This window comes from Pinus tabuliformis, chromosome 3_1 (genome assembly GCF_031772625.1).
Source record: "Pinus tabuliformis cultivar Carrire ecotype Pingquan chromosome 3_1, CPIR1, whole genome shotgun sequence".
Taxonomy (NCBI): Eukaryota; Viridiplantae; Streptophyta; class Pinopsida; order Pinales; family Pinaceae; genus Pinus; species Pinus tabuliformis.
This window is the reverse complement of record NC_142301.1, coordinates 50,762,725-50,781,041: the sequence shown is the minus strand read 5'-3', so window position 1 is coordinate 50,781,041 and position 18,317 is coordinate 50,762,725. Positions and strand designations below refer to the sequence as shown.

At 40.2% G+C, this 18,317-nt stretch overlaps 1 protein-coding gene across 1 annotated transcript; it reads right to left on the bottom strand.

The window, feature by feature from the left end:
• Positions 1-6,540: 6,540 nt before the first annotated feature.
• On the bottom strand, positions 6,541-17,171 carry LOC149185714 (putative transcription factor bHLH041). The gene is made up of 10 exons (XM_089409116.1): positions 17,077-17,171; positions 16,881-17,009; positions 14,776-14,875; positions 14,628-14,642; positions 14,450-14,506; positions 13,889-14,361; positions 7,582-7,594; positions 7,326-7,517; positions 6,725-7,162; positions 6,541-6,615 (listed from the first exon to the last, which is right to left on the bottom strand). The coding sequence occupies exons 1-10, from the start codon at positions 17,169-17,171 to the stop codon at positions 6,541-6,543; spliced, it is 1,587 nt and encodes a 528-aa protein (XP_089265242.1).
• Positions 17,172-18,317: the final 1,146 nt, after the last annotated feature.

The following is an 18,317-nucleotide window of genomic DNA, read 5'->3' as shown; positions in this document are numbered from 1 at the left end:
CAAAAACTCAAAAATGCTAGGGGGCACCCTAGCCTAGTGATGCTCATGATAGCACGTCACGACCTGTGCAATCATGCGTAAGAGACGAGTCCATCGTCTAGGCACACCAGTAGTATGCCGCTGCAACTGTAAAGGTAACTCGTTGATCCGTACATCCGGAATGCCAAGAGTAAGGCTCTCAACCTACTCCTGCACAGCTATGAGGGTCTCGGCCACGTCAAGGTCGCGAAGAATAACCCTCCCAGCGGTCTCCCCTGCTGGGGCAGCGACTGGCGCTCTCGGGCGAACTGCTGGACGAATAGGACCAACATCTGCATGCACATGTGAGTTTGATTAAAGTCTTGATAGAATAAAGCACAAGGACATTATAAATAAAAACAGTAAACAGTGATATGGTCGAAGATTTTACCAATAGCGCCCCACTATTCGCCATTCGGCAGTGCCAAATCCGGATCACCTCGGAAATCCATGCCAACATATGGATACTCGAAATAGACCATCTCCTGACGCTCGAACCACCTGAAGAAGGTATTAGTGAAAGAAATCTGAGATTGACCAGCATGCCTAGACATGTGATCAACCCATCTCTGCATGCGTGGCTCGGTAGGAGAAGGCAAGTCGAGTACAATGTACTGAGGCTGCATCAGTGGTATCTTCTCCAAGGCAAAGGCAGTCAAAATAGAACCAAATCCAAAGTTCTTCAACTTCCTGTCCTTTACCTTGGTCAACTGACTTTTCATCTGAAGAAGTACTGCATCACACCAGTTGAATACTTTCGGTTGGAGACACTCCAAGGCGTGCTGCACATAAGATCTGTTGGCAACATGAAGAGATGCACTACTGGCCATCCTACCAATAGTATACAGAATGGACCTAAGAGACCTGTCAGTAATCTCACGGATAACGACCTTGCCGTCTCTGCTCGGCTGAGATCCTTCCCTGCAATACTGGCCGACATAATCTCTCACGGAGTCATTCCCTCGGGCCGAACCTGACAAAGGAATGGGGGCACCCCACCTTGACAACCCAGTCAAGAAGTAAATGTCTACTATGGTCAAGGGGATGGATTTGCCCCTAATCTGAAATACTTGGTTGATAGGATCCCAAGCATCAAGCATACACTGCAGTAAGGAGATCTGCGCTCTCATACTAGAGATACGGAAGAACTTCAGCAGGCCACAGTTCCGCAACGCGTTCACCGTGACAGGATCATGGAGGGCAATCATATCCTCTTCTTCATGTTCTCGTTCTCACCATGTAAGGGTCATTTTGCTCAAAGGTCCCTGCAAAACAAACAAGAGAAGGAGTAAGATCCTGGATTTGATGAAAAACTGGCAAAATTTTCATCAAAAACTGTGCAACAAAATCAATTTTATGTGCCCAACGCAACTAGCCAGTGTTCCACCTGCGTTGAAGGTCAAACTACCTTAAGGCAGCTTGACATTCAACGCAGGTTTCGAGTGAACCAGCTGCGCTGATGGCAGAGCGCCCTAACAAAACCCCAGGGGCTCAGGGAAACAGGAAAACAGGCACAGAATGGAAAAAGGAAACCATGAAAAGAAAGAGCTAGGGTTTAGCTCCTACCTGGTCCAGACAGCGCCGAAAATCGTCCACAGAATCTCCCGGAATCAGCTAATGAAAATCAAGGGGGAAGAGGCACCTCCAAAGCTTCAACAAACCAAGTTCAAATGAAATGGTAAAATGAGAGGTAAAAACACTTTTTAATTGCTTTTTACGTAGTTCAAAGCGAAATATTAGGGTTTTAATCTCATTTTCAATCAAATGTTATTCATTTCTAACTAGTTTGATGCAGCAATTGAGGATACAGTACTTTCTTTGAAAAGGGCAAAGCTAGTTATGGTAAAAAATCAAAATTTGACCATATATTCGAGCAGTTTTAGCACACAGTTCATGCTCGTTAAAAAATAAACGCAAGATCCGAGCAGTTTTAACGCGGACTTCATACTCGTTAAAAAATAAACATAAGCAATGAGCAAGTGGTGAATAGGTGGATAGGATCATCCTGCATAGGCATTTTTCCCCACAACAAATTGGCGACAGCTATTCTAGTTTTCTTTCTTTAAATGAGAAAGAAGAGAGATAAATGGACTTACCAGTGTCTTCCGTTTGTCCTTCGATCCGGTCTCTCTTCTCTTTGGGAGTTCACAGCTACTTGTCTTCTTGTTTGCCCAGCTTCAACGGGTTCATACGAGACCACAAGAGAACAGCTACTTGTCTTCTCGCTCGCCCAGCTTCAACAGGTTCCTACAAGATCACAAGAGAACATCTACTTTCGACAAGAGAAGAACACTACACAAAGACATAGATTCATATTCATAACTAGTTCAGGATTAGAAATAAACTAAATATACTAATGCAATCATACATCAAAGATACATCAGTATATAGGAGAAACCAAGATAGCTTTATTGATGAATAACAAGGTTCAAGAAGAGATACAACCCAGAGGGCTCCAATCCAGCATCTCCTTCCCAGCAAAATGGAATTCCTATCTTCACCTCCCTTCAAAGCATTAAGCACCCAATGATTCTGATCTCAAACCAACATCAATTCTTTGCAATAACAAAATTCCAGCCTCAAGATCTCATGGAGGAGAGATCCATATATAGATGTTTGGAGAGAGGATGAGTCAGCTTGAGATCTGACTAGTGTCCTCTCCCTCTGTCAGTTCTTGATTCCACTTGGAGGTTCTTGCTTCCACTTGGAGATTTGGAACCTCTTACTCATCACCAGTTGAATTCCCTAAGGCAAGTGTCATTTTGGAAGCTTCCTGGGTTTTGACACCTTGAGAAATGAGCTTGCCACATGTCCACTCTCGCTCAGCACAGGTAGCCAGTGTTGGCTTTGACATTCAGCGCAGGTAGCCAGTGTTGGCTTTGACATTCAACGCAGACAGCCAGTGGAGCCATTGACATGATCCTGAATTGACTTGTTTTTGAACAGTTTCTGGTGGAGAACTTCTGTGAATTGCTGTGGTTTGTTAGCCTTGTTCCTCTAGGGGTAGGAACAACATGTTTAGGGACTTTGGATCCCTTAGATTATGGACATTTGATGCTCAATGCTATAAGGCACAAAAATGTCTATAACAGTGGTGTGGTGGGAGGGCTCTCAAGAGGGAAGAGGGGCCTCCTTTGGGCGGCCCGAGTCAGGGTGGGGAGGTGTGTGGGTGACATCAGCCATCTCCCAAGTAGACGAGTGACAGGGGGGGGGATAAAAAAACATATGGAGCTGAGATAGTCTAGGGTTGTGTAGATGATATGGGAGGTGATGACAAAATTGTATGTAAAATAGGAGAAGGAAGAGGAGGGGTGGTACCTGAAGGGGAGTCCCCCGTCGACCTAATTTCACAGATATGTGCATTATCACAGACCTTAAGTTGTTTCCTCTGTCCAAAATGTCGCGACCTACGTCTACCCAGACATCGATTCCAAAGATGACCACAATGGAAAAAGAGGCATCAGAAAGGAATTCCCCAGTAGCCAATCCACGAGCAGAATCGAATTGATTCCCATTCCATATCAATGTCTCCTAGAAGTCTACCTGCATATATAACCTTGACAAGAATCTGAGCCACACGTATATCTCAGAGCACTCACAATACCAGGCTCAAGATAGATGAAACACCCAATCAAATTTCCAATCGCCATTAGAGCATTTTTTGTCCAGAGTTCTAGGGGAAGGCCAGGAAGCTTAACCCACACGATATCATTCCTCGGCGTGTGTAGTAAGGGGTTGAAACCAATCTACCACCTGTGAAGTTGGATGAAGCTCCGATCGCGCACCGAGGGAACCTTGAGAAATTTCTTTGAGTCATCATTGTGGAGAAAATGAAATCTGAACTAGGCATTCATCAACACGCTAACCTTAGGTGAATATCCTAGCATTGCCGACCAGGTTTTGTTCAGCCAGTCCTAAATATCCTTCTCAGATGGGTCTGCAAAAATCCACCTTCCAATAAGCATCCTCTTCTGCAAAATGGTGAATCGATCCCACAAAACGTCATACCCAAAACTCAAAAGTTTTATCTCCGCACAAGAGTTAATGGGACGAGCTTCCTTGTGTTTGGAATTTGGAAGGGGAGGTGAAAACGAGCAATGTGTAAAATGTGGAGGAGCAGTATAGTGAGATGTATCGTGTTTGTTTTCATGCAGTGTAGCATTTACATGCAACATGTCGTCCTTCGCTCACTGTCGACCAAGCGACACATCATCCACCATCCGCTACCGAGGAGCCCCACCCCACGAGTGTTCAACGTCCACTGTGGCTTGCATAAATGCCTCATGTGTAGCCATGTCCAAGTCCAGAAGGGCCAAGACCCCATCCAACTGTAGACCATCACCCATCCCACCAACACCGCTGACATACAATAAAGTGTCGTCCAGCATACAGAGTAAAGTAGGATCCACCAAATCACTGACCAGGGGTAGAGAAAATGTCTCGGGGGTGATAAAAGTAATAAAAATGCATCCAAAGAAAGCACAAAACAGGCCACTAATTAAATATAGCATGCACTGCCAGGACAAAATGATGACATCGATCCTCGGGATCCCTCGAAAACAACTCCACCACCATGAAAAACAAACTAGACAGGTACACCCACCAAATGTCCAGAGATCAACAATCAATTAGGACATATTCACTCCAGCAATATCCATAAATGGCACCACCCCACCAAAAAAAAGGAGGACAAGGATTGAGGCAAAATGGGAAAATTACTCTGGAATCCACAAAGACAGCACCAGGGAACATGATCGAATCCACCCGATATAGGGAAAAACCCCCAACAATGATGCACAGGACCTACCACCTAGGTTACAACACCACCACCTGCGCAGAGGGAGGCAAGTAAACAATGAGTACAAAGTATACCAACGTCCAAAGAAGCTGCATGAAAACTACCAAGCTCCAGAAGATATGCAGAATTATCCCAAAATGGTAATCAGGTGCACAATGTATAGTTATTGCATATTCGAAACCACCCTAAACTACACTGCCACCAGCATCATCCACAAGGCCATCCTATACTACCCCGACCACCACACCAAGGCCCACAGACACAGTGCAAACAACAACATTACTCACAAAAATGCCACCTATGGAAGAGAAGTTGAGAGCTCACCAGAGGGGCCAAGGATTGTCTAGTAGAAGTGAAGGATTGATCCAGGGGAGCAGTCGTAATAGATTGTTCAAGTGAGAAAGATGGTGACCAATAAGAGCAGAGACACATGGCCACCCCCGGGAAATAAGGAGATGTGATCAAAAGAGAGCCATCTGAATCATCTGAACCATCAAAACAGTCGCGATGAGGATGATGAGGACAATCTGCATGAAGAGCCAGAGATCATCCATGAGACCACTCACTCCTAACTCTCCACCTGTAAAGCAGGGATGCCCCGTCATCACCAATGAAAAACATTCTCATGTGGGATATCTAGCATTTTGATCGTACAAAGGATACAAGGAAGAGTGGAGAGAAATGGAGTTACTGAGCAGGAAAAGGCTAAATTTGGACATATAACTCTGATACCATGTCAGGCCAAGCATTGGTAACTCCACGAATTACTTAATAGAGTCTTCATTATCCAAGTGGTGGAGGAGAGATGATAACAACATCTATGCATTCTACAAAATTAGAGAATTTTAAACCAGAAATTCAAAATTATTGTGGAAATACATTATTTGACATAGAGATCGTTATATAGATTCCTAAAATGTTTGTACAATAGTCTTTGGCCAAATTCAAAGTTTTAAGAGTAGACCATCCATTTCCATTACTTTTTTTCATATATCAGAAACTCCCATAGATTCCTAAAATATTCCTACAAATATCAAAAACTACAAATATCAAACCCCCATAGATTCCTAAAATGTTCCTACAAATATCAAAAACTTTAAGCCTAGGACCCAGAGCTTTACTATGATGAGCCATGTTGTCGAAGATTTGAACTCAGGTGGATGAGATGAAAATCTACCATCCCAACCACTTGAGCTAAGACCATTTGAAAATGAAATATTATACACCAAAAAATCCCTAACTAGAAACAATATAAAATTTGATTTTTTTTTATTGTTATTAAAAGATACAATCTCGAGCAAGAATGTACTTTCTTATTATTTAATAAAATATTAATCTTAAATTGTCCCAAAATATCTACTATCTCAACAAAAATAACATCAAATATAATATAAGTATGAACATTAATTTGAATTAAAATAAATAAAAAACCAAACAGAAAAACATTGAAGTTTAAAAAGTAGAAACTGTAGAGATTCTCAATAGCCACTAGATCTATGGGGATAACGTGCAGGGTATGCCAGATATTTCTATGAGGGCAGAATATTTTAACTTTCCACGTGTGAAACGATTCCTCGAGTAGTAAAACTAGAATAACTATAATATTCAAATTGTATCAGCTCGACCATCGAGGCGGGTTTTGATTAAATGAATTGACCGAAATTAGAGATAAGTGAAGTCCGATCGACCGAGATGGGCGTGGAGAACATTGACCTCACCTAACCTTACGACGACAGCGGCGGCCCCCGACAGTCTTTCCTCACCGCGCTCAGCAACGCTTCCTTCACCTCCTCCACTTCCTACAGAATTCCCAGCCAATCACAAATATCAAAAAACAAATAGAACCCAGCGAATCACAATATAGAATTCCCAGCCAATATCAAAACAATGGATATCTATATATCTTACATGATCTTGCAATTTCATGGTTGCAGTCATTCGCAATTGCAGGCGTGATGGATCATGTTCATGATGTGTCGTGCAGGTGGTCATAGAAATAAGAGGGACCCCCATTTCTCTGAGACACTTCAGAAGTGCAGTCATCAAATCAATCGTATTTGTTGGCCCGTCGACTACCACTAGTATTCCCATTTCATCGCAAGTATCAGCAACAGTACTGCCTCCCAGCTTTAATACTTCAACTGTTACCACACTGTCGCTGCCTTCAGTACTTGCAGAGCCCTGTTGTAGGGCTGTGCTAGTTCCTGCACTTTCCTGAGATTGAGCCCGTAGGAGCTTCTTCAATTCTGATTCCAACTGCTTATTCGTTTCTTCAAGTTGTTCCAAACGAGACTTGAGACTGGTTAAATGCTCCCTTGTATAGGCCAATATGGAAACCTTGTCTTTCTGCAAATATGTCAATAACAACAACTCATTTTTTGGACCTACTTTACCTAAAGTTTAAGAGAGCCGCTGGTTATAGAGATTATAGCTAAAATCCCATTAATCCCAAGGTCAATGGATGCTCCTAACATTTCATTTCCCAAAATTGTATTTCTATGGAACGTACCCTTGAGATTTGAGGTAAGAGTGAACGCAATGCCTCGAATTTCTCCTTCAATTCTTCTCTTCTCCTACGCTCAGAAATTATATGATGAACCTGCCTGCTAGAAACCATTCTTCCTGGTAGTGTGTGGCTCCGAGACATTGAGATTTGTCTGAATCTCTCTGCAAGAATATTCCTAAAGATTGCTAGGCATCTCTTCAATACTAACCCTTTGTTGGAATATTAATTCCAACTGCCGTGTAGCATTGCCAGAAGTTGCCTGGAAACGGCCACTGCAAAACCATTCAAGAAAACCACGAAGACTTCCCCGCACCGCCTTTTGCCATAAGTGGTATTTCTCGAAGGGCCTCCAAACACCCCGACTAAATGACACGCGTCCAGTGTACGTCTCCAAAACTGCCCATTCCCCGGACGGTAAACATCGTTTGAGTTGTGTGAGTTAGGCGAGCGATATGCGTCTGATCAATTCAATGGACCAGGATCTCCTTCAACCTGCCTGAACTTTTGTCTGATCGCCCACGTGAAGGAATTAATGTGATTCATGATGTTTCGTAAATTACACGTAAAAGTTGGTAACCGTTTTTTAAGTCTTGTGTTGCACGGAAGCATGGAGAATTTAAAGAATGGTATGGGCAAGTCAACGCCCTATCTTTAATGCTTTTGGTATATGTTTCTTGTGCGTGCTCATTTGCATATGAGTTTATTGCACATGGAATGGAAAAACTGGGTTCGCAGCAGTGAATAGAAATCAGGGGAGATGCACAGCAGTGCATAAGATATGCATTCGTATTTGTAATGCTTTGTGTGTGCACTCATTTGTATGTGAATTGAGTGTGTAATGAAGTGGAAAGGAGAGAGCACTGAAGTGCGGAAAAAAATGAAACCAGAGCAGGGATGAAATGAAGAAAGACTCCCGGCAGTGAATGAAATTTGGGATTCTTCTTACAGGTGCTTGTAGCTGTTCGTTGAAACGAATGGGAATGGAATGTAATTTTTTTTATTGAATATGTAATGTGAAAACCCATGAATGTAATGAAAAAAATTTCACTCAGAAGTGAATGTGAAAGTTTTTTTAGCAGTAAACCCATGTAAGGAATTTTTGTTTTTACAGCAGTAAATCAATGTAAGAATTTTTATTCTACAGTAGTAAATGTAAAAACCCTTTTTACAGCAGTAAATGTGAATGAAGATTTTACACAGCAGTGTAAAAATCAGTTGTAAAAGAGGCAGAGTTTTTTTTGGTAAAAGTTTTGGTGAATCCCTCTGAGAAAGAGGAAGAAATATGTATCAGGGTTTTTATTAATGAATATAAAGGTTTTATGGGTGTAAAAAATCTCTGTTCTCAAAAAAAATTTAAGCTTCCCTGTGCAAAAGATCCTGTGGCAGAAACAGAGTATTTCCTCTGTTCAATATTTGTTTGAAATTACCAGAAATTTCCAACATGGTATCAGACCAGATCCAGGCTCTTTGAAGGGTACAAAGAAGCTGAAGGAAGGAGTTTTTATTACAGCAATAAATCTTCTCCAGCAGAGTGAAGATTCAGTCAAGGATCCAGGTATTTCTTAGATTAATTTTCTGTGTTGCTGTTGAAGAAACAGTCAGTCATTTTAAATACATAGTCAGGTATTTGAAGCATAGTTAAGAATGGCAAGGTCAAAGAAGAAAGTCTCCAATCCTCCTAAGGATGTGTCTCCCTCTACTACTAAAATAGAAAACAATCAATTTGAAAACATTCTAGTAGAGGCTCCAAGGTTCAATGGGAACTTTTATATATGGGAAATAAAAATGAGGACTTTCTTAAAGTCTCAAGGGATTGAAATTTGGGAATCAGTGATTGATGATAGCAGGATGGATAGAGAATCCAAGGAGTGCAATGCACAAGCAGCAAAGACAATCTTGGATGGACTGCCTGATTTTGTAAAGAAGAATCTAGGGAAATATTCATCAGTAAAGTATAAATGGGACAAACTTCATGACCTTCACGCAAAGGGAGCACTGACCATGACCATCAGTCAAGAAGGAAATTCTGAACCCATCATAGAAGCTGAAAATGAGAAGGTTGACCTCATCAAGCTTCAAGTACAAGAAAGAGATGAAGAGCTTGCCAAGCTTAAGAAGGAACTTGATCAAAGCAAAAGGAAACATCATGAAGAAGTAATATCCATGACAAATCAATTGAATAAAGCAACGAAGCAGGAAGATGCCTTGTCAAGTCAACTTGAACAAAGGCACAAGAGAGTGAACAAACTTGTAGAAGAGATTGGACAGTACAAAGTAGAGGTATCCTCCCTTAAGTCTGAATTACAAGAAGCCAGGAAACAGGCACAAGAAGCTAAGAAGAAAATGGATAGCTGTCAAGCAAAGAATGAAGAAATCTTCAAAATGAAGTCTGATATCATCTCCCTTAAAATAGTAGCAGTTGAAGCTACTCATACCAAGGAAGAAAATGAGGAACAACTTGCAAAGAAGAATAATGAGTGTGAAAGATTGGAAGAAGAGATTGTCCTCCTCAAGAAAAAGGTTGAAGGGATGAACAAAATCATGAAGAGCTCTCAAGCCTTGGATGACATTCTCAGCTATCACAGATGTCCATTTGATAAATCAAGACTCGGGTATGTAGGTGAACCCTCGAGCAAGAATGAAAATGCTTTAAGCAAAGGAGATGTGAAGAAGGCAGAAAGAAATGGTGATGCTCCTAGTTCTAGCAAAGGCAAGGAGAAAGATCAAGGCTACAATAGAAGAAATCCTACTCCAAGTAGAAAACCAGCTCCAAGAAGAAATGTTCATGATGTCAAAGAGGCAAGAGGCAATGGTTATCATCAAAGGATCTCAAGGCAGAAAAGCTTCAGAAGTACATCAAAGAAACCTCCATCTCCCAGGTACCAAAGTTCATTTTTTGGTTATTGTTATTCTTGCTCAAACTTTGGTCATATGGCAAAAGATTGTAGAGCATTTCATAGAGATAGATGTTATGGTCTCCGACAACCTCCAAGAAACAATTTTACAGGAAGAAATCATGAAATCTTATTCATGAACAATGTAGAATGTTTCAAGTGTCATAACATTGGGCATATGGCACGTGATTGTAACTTAACATGGGCTCTTACACAAGCTAGACCCATGCAAAAGAAGAAAGTTACACAAGTATGGAGAAGGAAGGAAATACAGTCCGAAAGTCCTTCGAGCTCCCCAACCAATCTAAGTTTCTTTTGAGAAAACTTTGCTGAAAGAAGACAATGCATACAGTTAGGGGGAGCCTGTAATTCTTGATCATTATTGCTGAAATATATTAACAGTCATTTTTTTGATGAAGATCTTCTTATAGGGGAGAGATATGGAATTAAATCTGCCATAAAAGCAGAGAAGAAAAGTCTGTAGGGCATGGAGATTGCATGGAGGATGTATTGCAGTGCAGCAGAGCGCAAATGAAATCTTTTTGTTAATCCCTCTGAAATGTAATACGGAGCGGTGTTGAAAAATGTAATGTTTTTGCTTTGTTTTTTATCACATATGCAATGCAATATGCACAGAAGTGCGTAGAAGAAACAGGGGTTGCGTGAAATTTTTTTGTTGTTGCATTGTAATGCATTACACACAAAAGTGTGAGGTAAGTTTTCTTTATTGTTCAATGTAATGTAATTAAAGTGAAGGCGCAGCAGCGCGATAAGAAAAATGGGAAGCAGTAGAATGCACAACAGTGTGCGAGTGAAGATGAAGATGAATTCGATGTGAATCATATGCATTGTACATGCATTATAATGCAAAGCAAGGAGACCTGCACAGCAGTGCGAAGGTAGAACATAGAACAGGGGTAGCGTGGAAACTTCTGTGTGTGGAGCACATGGATTAGAATGCACAGTAGCATGGAAATTTTTTTGTGGAGCACATGCATTGAAATGCATAGCAATGGAATGTAGTTTTTCTTTTTATGTAATGTGAGAGAATATACTCACAGCAGAGTGAGTGTAATACACAGCAGATGGAAATGTTTTGTATTGGCAATGAAAACACAAAGTAGTGCGAGTAAAATGAAGGAGGAGCATGTAATGTAGAAAACGGAAGCACGCATTAGTGCAATCATGAAATTTTTCACACAGTAGTGAAAAGGGTAATGTAAGTCTTGTTTTTGTTGTTGGAGAATATGTAGTAAAAACACATAGCAGTGTGAATATGAAAAATGTAGCAACATGAAATTTTTTTTTGTTGAAGAAACGAAATGTAATGGGCAGCAGCACATGTAAAAGAAATTTTTCTTTACAACAGTAAATGTAAGTGCAGTGAGTGTGTTGTTCATTGAACTGAAATGCAATATATGCAACAGCAGTGAATGTAAGAAATATTTACACACAACAGTGTAAATTTGTAAGCTGGGACAGAGTAATTGTTCCAGAAGAGACAGAGTATTTTGTTTTTGAAAAATGCACAGCAGTGCAGACACAGCAGTGCTTCAGCAGTGTTAATTTTGAAGACAGAGAGAGAGTATTTTTCAGAAGAGACAGTGAAGTTTATTTTTGTTTTGGAACTGCACTTGAAGCAGTCTTTTGGTGAATCCCTCTGTTAAAGAGGAAGGTGCTCTTCAGCACAGTCTCTTGGTGAATCCCTCTGTCAAGAGGAAGATGCTTTTCAGCATAGACTGGTGAATCCCTCTGGTTAAGAGGAAGATGCTCTTCAGCATAATCTCTTGGAGAATCCCTCTATGTGAGGAAGATATTTTTGTAAAAACAGTGCTGGTGAATCCCTCTGTGTGACGAAGACCCTTTTGTTGTTTATGGAACTGCATCTGAAGCAGTGTTGGTGAATCCTTCTATGTGAGGAAGATCTTTGTGTAACAGTAGTTTTGTAATCCCTCTGTTAAGAGGAAGACCTTTTTTTTTGTAACAGGTAGAAAAAAGGATTCTGAGATGATCGGAAAATCACTTCCGGTTATGTACTTCACATGGGTTCAGGAGCCATTTCATGGGCTTCTAAGAAACAACCTATCGTGGCGTTGTCTACAGCAGAGGCAGAATATGTGGCAGCTACAGCAGCAGCATGTCAAGCAGTTTGGATGAGAAGGATTTTAAGGAGCTTAAGCCATGAGCAAGCAAAAGCAACAATGATTTTTTTTGTGATAATAGCTCAGCTATTGCATTACCAAGAATTCAGTGTTTCATAAAAGAACGAAACACATTGACACAAGATTTCATGACATCAGGGAATTGGTGAGCAATGGAGAAATTGTCTTAGAACATTGCAGGACTCAGGAACAGGTTGCAGACATTTTGATCAAGCCACTGGACCAGAAAAGCTTTGAATTCTTGAGGAAGTGTTTGGGTATGACTGAATGCCTAGCAGTTGAAATTAAAGGGGAGTGTTGGAATATTAATTCCAACTGCCGTGCAGCGTTGCCGGAAGCTGCCTGTAAACGGCGACTGCAAAACCATTGAAGAAAACCACGAAGACTTCCCCGCACCGCCTTTTGCCATAAGTGGTATTTCTCGAAGGGCCTCCGAACACCTCGACTAAATGACACGCGTCCAGTGTACGTCTCCAAAACTACCCATTCCCCGGATGGTAAACATCGTTTGAGTTGTGTGAGTTAGGCGAGCGATATGCGTCCGATCAAGTCAACGGACCAGGATCTCCTTCAACCTGCCTGAACTTTTGTCTGATCGCCCACGTGAAGGAATTAATGTGATTCATGATGTTTCGTAAATTGCAGGTAAAAGTTGGTAAACGTTTTTTAAGTCTTGTTTTGCACGGAAGCATGGAGAATTTAAAGAATGGTATGGGCAAGTCAACGCCCTATCTTTAATGCTTTTGGTATATGTTTCTTGTGCGTGCTCATTTGCATATGAGTTTATTGCACATGGAATGAAAAAACTGGGTTCGCAGCAGCGAATAGAAATCAGGGGAGATGCACAGCAGTGCATAAGATATGCATTCGTATTTGTAATGCTTTGTGTGTGCACTCATTTGTATGTGAATTGAGTGTGTAATGAAGTGGAAAGGAGAGAGCACTGAAGTGCGAAAAAAAATGAAACCAGAGCAAGGACGAAATGAAGAAAGACTCTCGGCAGTGAATGAAATTTGGGATTCTTCTTACGGGTGCTTGTAGCTGTTCGTTGAAATGAATGGGAATGGAATATAATTTTTTTTATTGAATATGTAATGTGAAAACCCATGAATGTAATGAAAAAAATTTCACTCAGAAGTGAATGTGAAAGTTTTTTTAGCAGTAAACCCATGTAAGGAATTTTTGTTTTTACAGCAGTAAATCAATGTAAGAATTTTAATTCTACAAAAGTAAATGTAAAAACGCTTTTTACATCAGTAAAAGTGAATGAAGATTTTACACAGCAGTGTAAAAATCAGTTGTAAAAGAGGTAGAGTTTTTTTTGGTAAAAGTTTTGGTGAATCCCTCTGAGAAAGAGGAAGAAATATGTATCAGGGTTTTTATTAATGAATATAAAGGTTTTATGGGTGTGAAAAATCTCTGTTCTCAGAAATTTTTTAAGCTTCCCTGTGCAAAAGATCCTGTGGCAGAAACAGAGTATTTCCTCTGTTCAATATTTGTTTGAAATTACCAGAAATTTCCAACACCCTTAACTACGGTCGGGGTCTGCACTTTACTTTGTGGTCTCCACATGTCAAATGCGCCGAGCATCATGTTCCTCTCCTGACTCATTTCTGGGAAAAGCCGCAGATCTGAGACACTAATTTGCGGAGAGGAACCTAGTTCCGCCTCATGATCATGGCCACTGATCAAAAGCTCCGAAGAAGAAGGCAATTGCGACATTTGCAGGTATGGATAAAACCCACTAGCCGATCCCATGACGATAGCTGGGGGTATATTGATTTGATCTACCGTACTGATGATGGGATACCGGACCAGTGATGAACCCTCAGGGCTGTCAATGGAGCATGCCGGCAACGAGGAACATGATGAAGTTGATATGGTCATGCCAGGCATGAGCATGGGGACGGAAATACTGGGAGGCACAATTACACTCGCCAGAAGCCTTGAAATTCGCGAATTGTTCTGCTCATCCGCTTGAACCTGCAAGTGAAACCATGGAATTAATAGAATCCCGGAAGCGTGGTACTTGCGCCCATAGTTCAGCGTGTATAATGTAATAATATCTTACCAAATTTGTTGTTCCGAGTTCTATCACGCCGTTTCCACAAGGAATGAAAACTGCAGTCTATGAAATAACCAAATGTCAGCGTGACGGTGACGAGGACTACCGATCTGATCTCAACCACAAACAATAAAGAGGATCTTGCCGAGTGTCTGAAATGGGTCATGGCTGGATGAACACTCACCTGAATACCAGCGGCCTGCATCCATGGTTCCAATTAAAGAAGTAAAAACACTAAAATTCATGGCCCTCGGAAGCGTTTTATATGCTGAAATATTGCGCTCGAAATGACAATTTGAATCTACGTTGAATTAGAAAAATAATTATGTTACCTTGTAAAAATGTTCCTGGATTTCGTTAGAAGTGAACCGCAGGAGCCCGTTGAGCGTTAACCAGACATATGGCAATCGATTCAATGCCAAACCTGGAACTCTGCATTGGAGCATGCATTACATTGCAAACAAAATTAGCAAGTGGGCAGAAGAAAGAGATAAGCGTGCTAAAGGCAAGTAGGTTTTAGACCTAAACATTCCACAGTAGATCATTGCATAACTTTAAGGCACATCATTAGGAAGAGGTATTTTGTTGCTTTGTTCATTTCAGAAAAGTGTTTGACTCAGTCTCTATGGATCAAATTTGGCAGAGAATGGAGGAACTTGGGGTTCTTAAACATTTGAGAGCAACTGTGCATAGGCTGTATGCACAGGTGAAAGTCAAAATTAGAACTTCAGTAGGCATTTCTGAAAGTTTTAGAAGTGATATTGGGGTCAAGCAAGGTTGCCCACTGTCTCTTACCCTTTTTGGTTTATATATCGACAAGCTTGAGGAGTGGTTAAATTCGCAAGGGAGTGATGGTGTCTATTTGTGCAAGTTTGTTATAAGGTTTCTTTTGTATTCAGATGACTTTATTTTGATTGCTAAATTGGCTCTTGGTTTGCAAGAGCACTTACTATCCCTTGAGCATTTTTGTAGAAGTGTGGGGATGCAAGTCAATATCAGCGAAACGAAAGTAGTGGTCTTCTCTAAGAAAAGAAAACATAATCAGCATAAGTTCTACTTTGAAGGCAACATTCTGGAAGAAGTTGCGGATTACAAATACCTTGGAATTGACTTCAACAAAATTCTAAGCTGGAATGGTTGTAGAAAGAAAAGAACTTTGGGGGTTGGAAAGCATTTTATGCTTTTCAAAATAGGTGTAGAGAGGCAGAGTTATGGGAACGGAAGACCACTCAAATTCTTTTTGGGCTTCTAGTGATTACGGTGATTCTCTATGGTTGTGAACTGTGGGCTACCAGTACCTCGGACATGCAGTGGAGACAAATTGAGAAAATTCAGAAAAGTTTGATTACAAACAAATTTAAGATTAAAAATGCAGTTTCTTATGATATCTTGTTAAGTGAAACAGGGGCTGCTCTTATTGAAGCAATTGCTATGGTGTGAGCCATAAAGTATTTAACAAAAATTAAGCAAATGGAAGAGGGTAGATGACCTAAGGTTGCCTTTAATGATAGATTGTGCAAGAGCAAAAAAACTTGGATGCAGCAAAATAACAAATGGTTTAGTAAATGGGGTATTTGCTTGAACGGGTGTCCCATAAACAACAAAGAGATAAAAACCTTTGTTATGGAAAAGTTCCACAAACATACTTGGGATAAGGAGCTATGAAGACGGAAAAATTACTATATTGAAGTGTTTAATTCCACTCATAATCATAACCAAAAGCATACATAGAGGCCAATATTTCTTGGAGAGCCAAAATTCTTATTCCTGAGTTAATGACTAATTCTCATCAACTTCGTTGTGAAACAAGGCACTGGAAAAGGCCAAAGGAAGTGTGGGAGGAAAGGGTATGCATTTTTTGTTCTTCCGGAAAAGTGGAAACAAAAAAACGTTTCATTTTAGAATGTGAGGCCTTCAAAGACAACAAGGAAAGTTATGTAGGTAAGCTGACAACTAGCTCTTGGGATAATCTATTTAGCGAGGGGGTTTTTCGAGAAGCCAAGAGCATTTATTGTGAAGCTTCACAGAAGAAGCTTCACAGAAAAAAGGCCGAATACATCAAGCAGATGAGGAAGCAATCTGTTCCATAGGCTATCTTTAGCCTCTAAAATAATTTCTTTCTTTCTTTCTTTCATTACAATTATGCATTCATTTTATATATGAGAGAAAAATCCGATGACAAACTCATATTCTTCCACATATATTATCATAATATATTCTTAAAATAATTGTTTAATTATTAACTAAATTGCTATATAAAATCCCTTACATAAATTTTAAATTCATTAATATAAATCTCAATACTTTATATCTATACTCATAAAAATCTCAATATTTCACCTGTTTCACTATGGACAGTTCATAATTCCATTTCTCTAAATATTTCCTAAATATAATTTTTTTTAATTTGGTCGCATAGATCGTACATTAAACTTACCCAGTATCCAGAGCAAAGCGACAAAGCTTGTACAAAATAAAAAGGGTTTGGCCTACACTCTGGCACGGGGCCGTGGAGGAACCAGTTTCCATCTCTGGGTTAAACCATCCGTCCTTACCTGCTAACTCTCTGCAAAACTTAGATACAAAATGTAATGTCGTTAGGTTTGTTTTACTGATATTCATGGCACACAAACTCATAAGAATGGAGCGGAAGAAATTTAGGTGCGGGCTGATCCAACGACCACAGCGCAATATAAGTCCAGCCTAAAGGTATGACAATGCTTCTCATTATTTCTTGCAGGGAGTGGCCATCCAAGTAGAAAATGAAGTCCATGATCATCATAACTTAAAAGCAGTGGATGAAATGGGCGCAAGGGGAGGAGAGTGGTGGTAGTGTGAGGAAAGGGTTTAAGAGTCGCGGCCGGATGTTTGAAAGGGGAAGGAAAGCGGTGATTTGGTTTAAGATTGCATAAGGAACGTGGGAAATTTGTTTTCAAACACCGCCGTGGGCCGAGGTTCTAGAAGCTGAGAAGGGTCTAGCGAATTTGGATGGAGTTTTGGATTTGAATGAATGAATGACTTTGAAGGGTGTTGGTAGCAGAGGGAGCAGTAGCAGCCGTCGGGACAAGGAAATTGGAAACCCTCATGTCACTGTTGTAACGACATGGGAGACGAAGCTAAAGCTTCGTGTGCCACTAGTGTGGCCAAATGGGAGACCAAGTTACCGGCTTTTGCGGGATCTTATTATTTTTATTAAAAAGTATTTAATAAGGCAGTGTGGGCACCAGGGTAGGAATTTCAATTCTGACCGTTTTTGAAACTGTAGTGTCTGTTTTGAATATTTTAACAATTAATGTTCACTTTAAACACATCATCAAGATACATCAAAATCGCGAGGGCAGAAAAGTCTTCCATGGTATTAAAAGGCTTACATTGCAGCACAGATCTCCATCCTAACCACCTACTTATAAACAAGGAATTAACAGAAAATTTTCAAACATAGTGTTCAGATATGAGGAAACCCGCTTATGGAAGCAGTATATAGAATTTTTTTAAGGATATTATAACATAGTCATATTATGTAAAATTCGGATTGGAAAGTTATCATTAAACTTTTTCAACCACTCTGAATATACATCATTAACATAATATTAGTCTCACATATTTATAGAGACCGTGAGAAAAAATTCCAGAATATATTTAGGAGATCTTCGCATTATAACACACTCATAAGACACATATGGAAATTTTATTATTATATTTAAATAGAAAATTATCCTAAGAACAATTTGCCCATCAAATTCCTATCTTAGATGGAAAGGGTTTCTATTTATGGTGTTTAATTAAAAAAAAGTTTATAATAATAGGTTGAACATAATAAATAGCCAAATTAAATGTTACAAGGATAAATAAAGAAACCAGATGGTCTGCATCT

What these genes read in the sequence shown, in the direction of transcription:
- LOC149185714 (XM_089409116.1), bottom strand. Translation starts at nt 17,171, where the DNA reads ATGAGAAGCATTGTCATACCTTTAGGCTGGACTTATATTGCGCTGTGG. An exon ending in AACTCGGAACAACAAATTTG is followed by an intron (nt 14,362 to 14,449) that starts GTAAGATATTAT and finishes TTTCACTTGCAG; the next exon opens with GTTCAAGCGGATGAGCAGAA. An exon ending in TCTTACCTCAAATCTCAAGG is followed by an intron (nt 7,163 to 7,325) that starts GTACGTTCCATA and finishes ACATATTTGCAG; the next exon opens with AAAGACAAGGTTTCCATATT.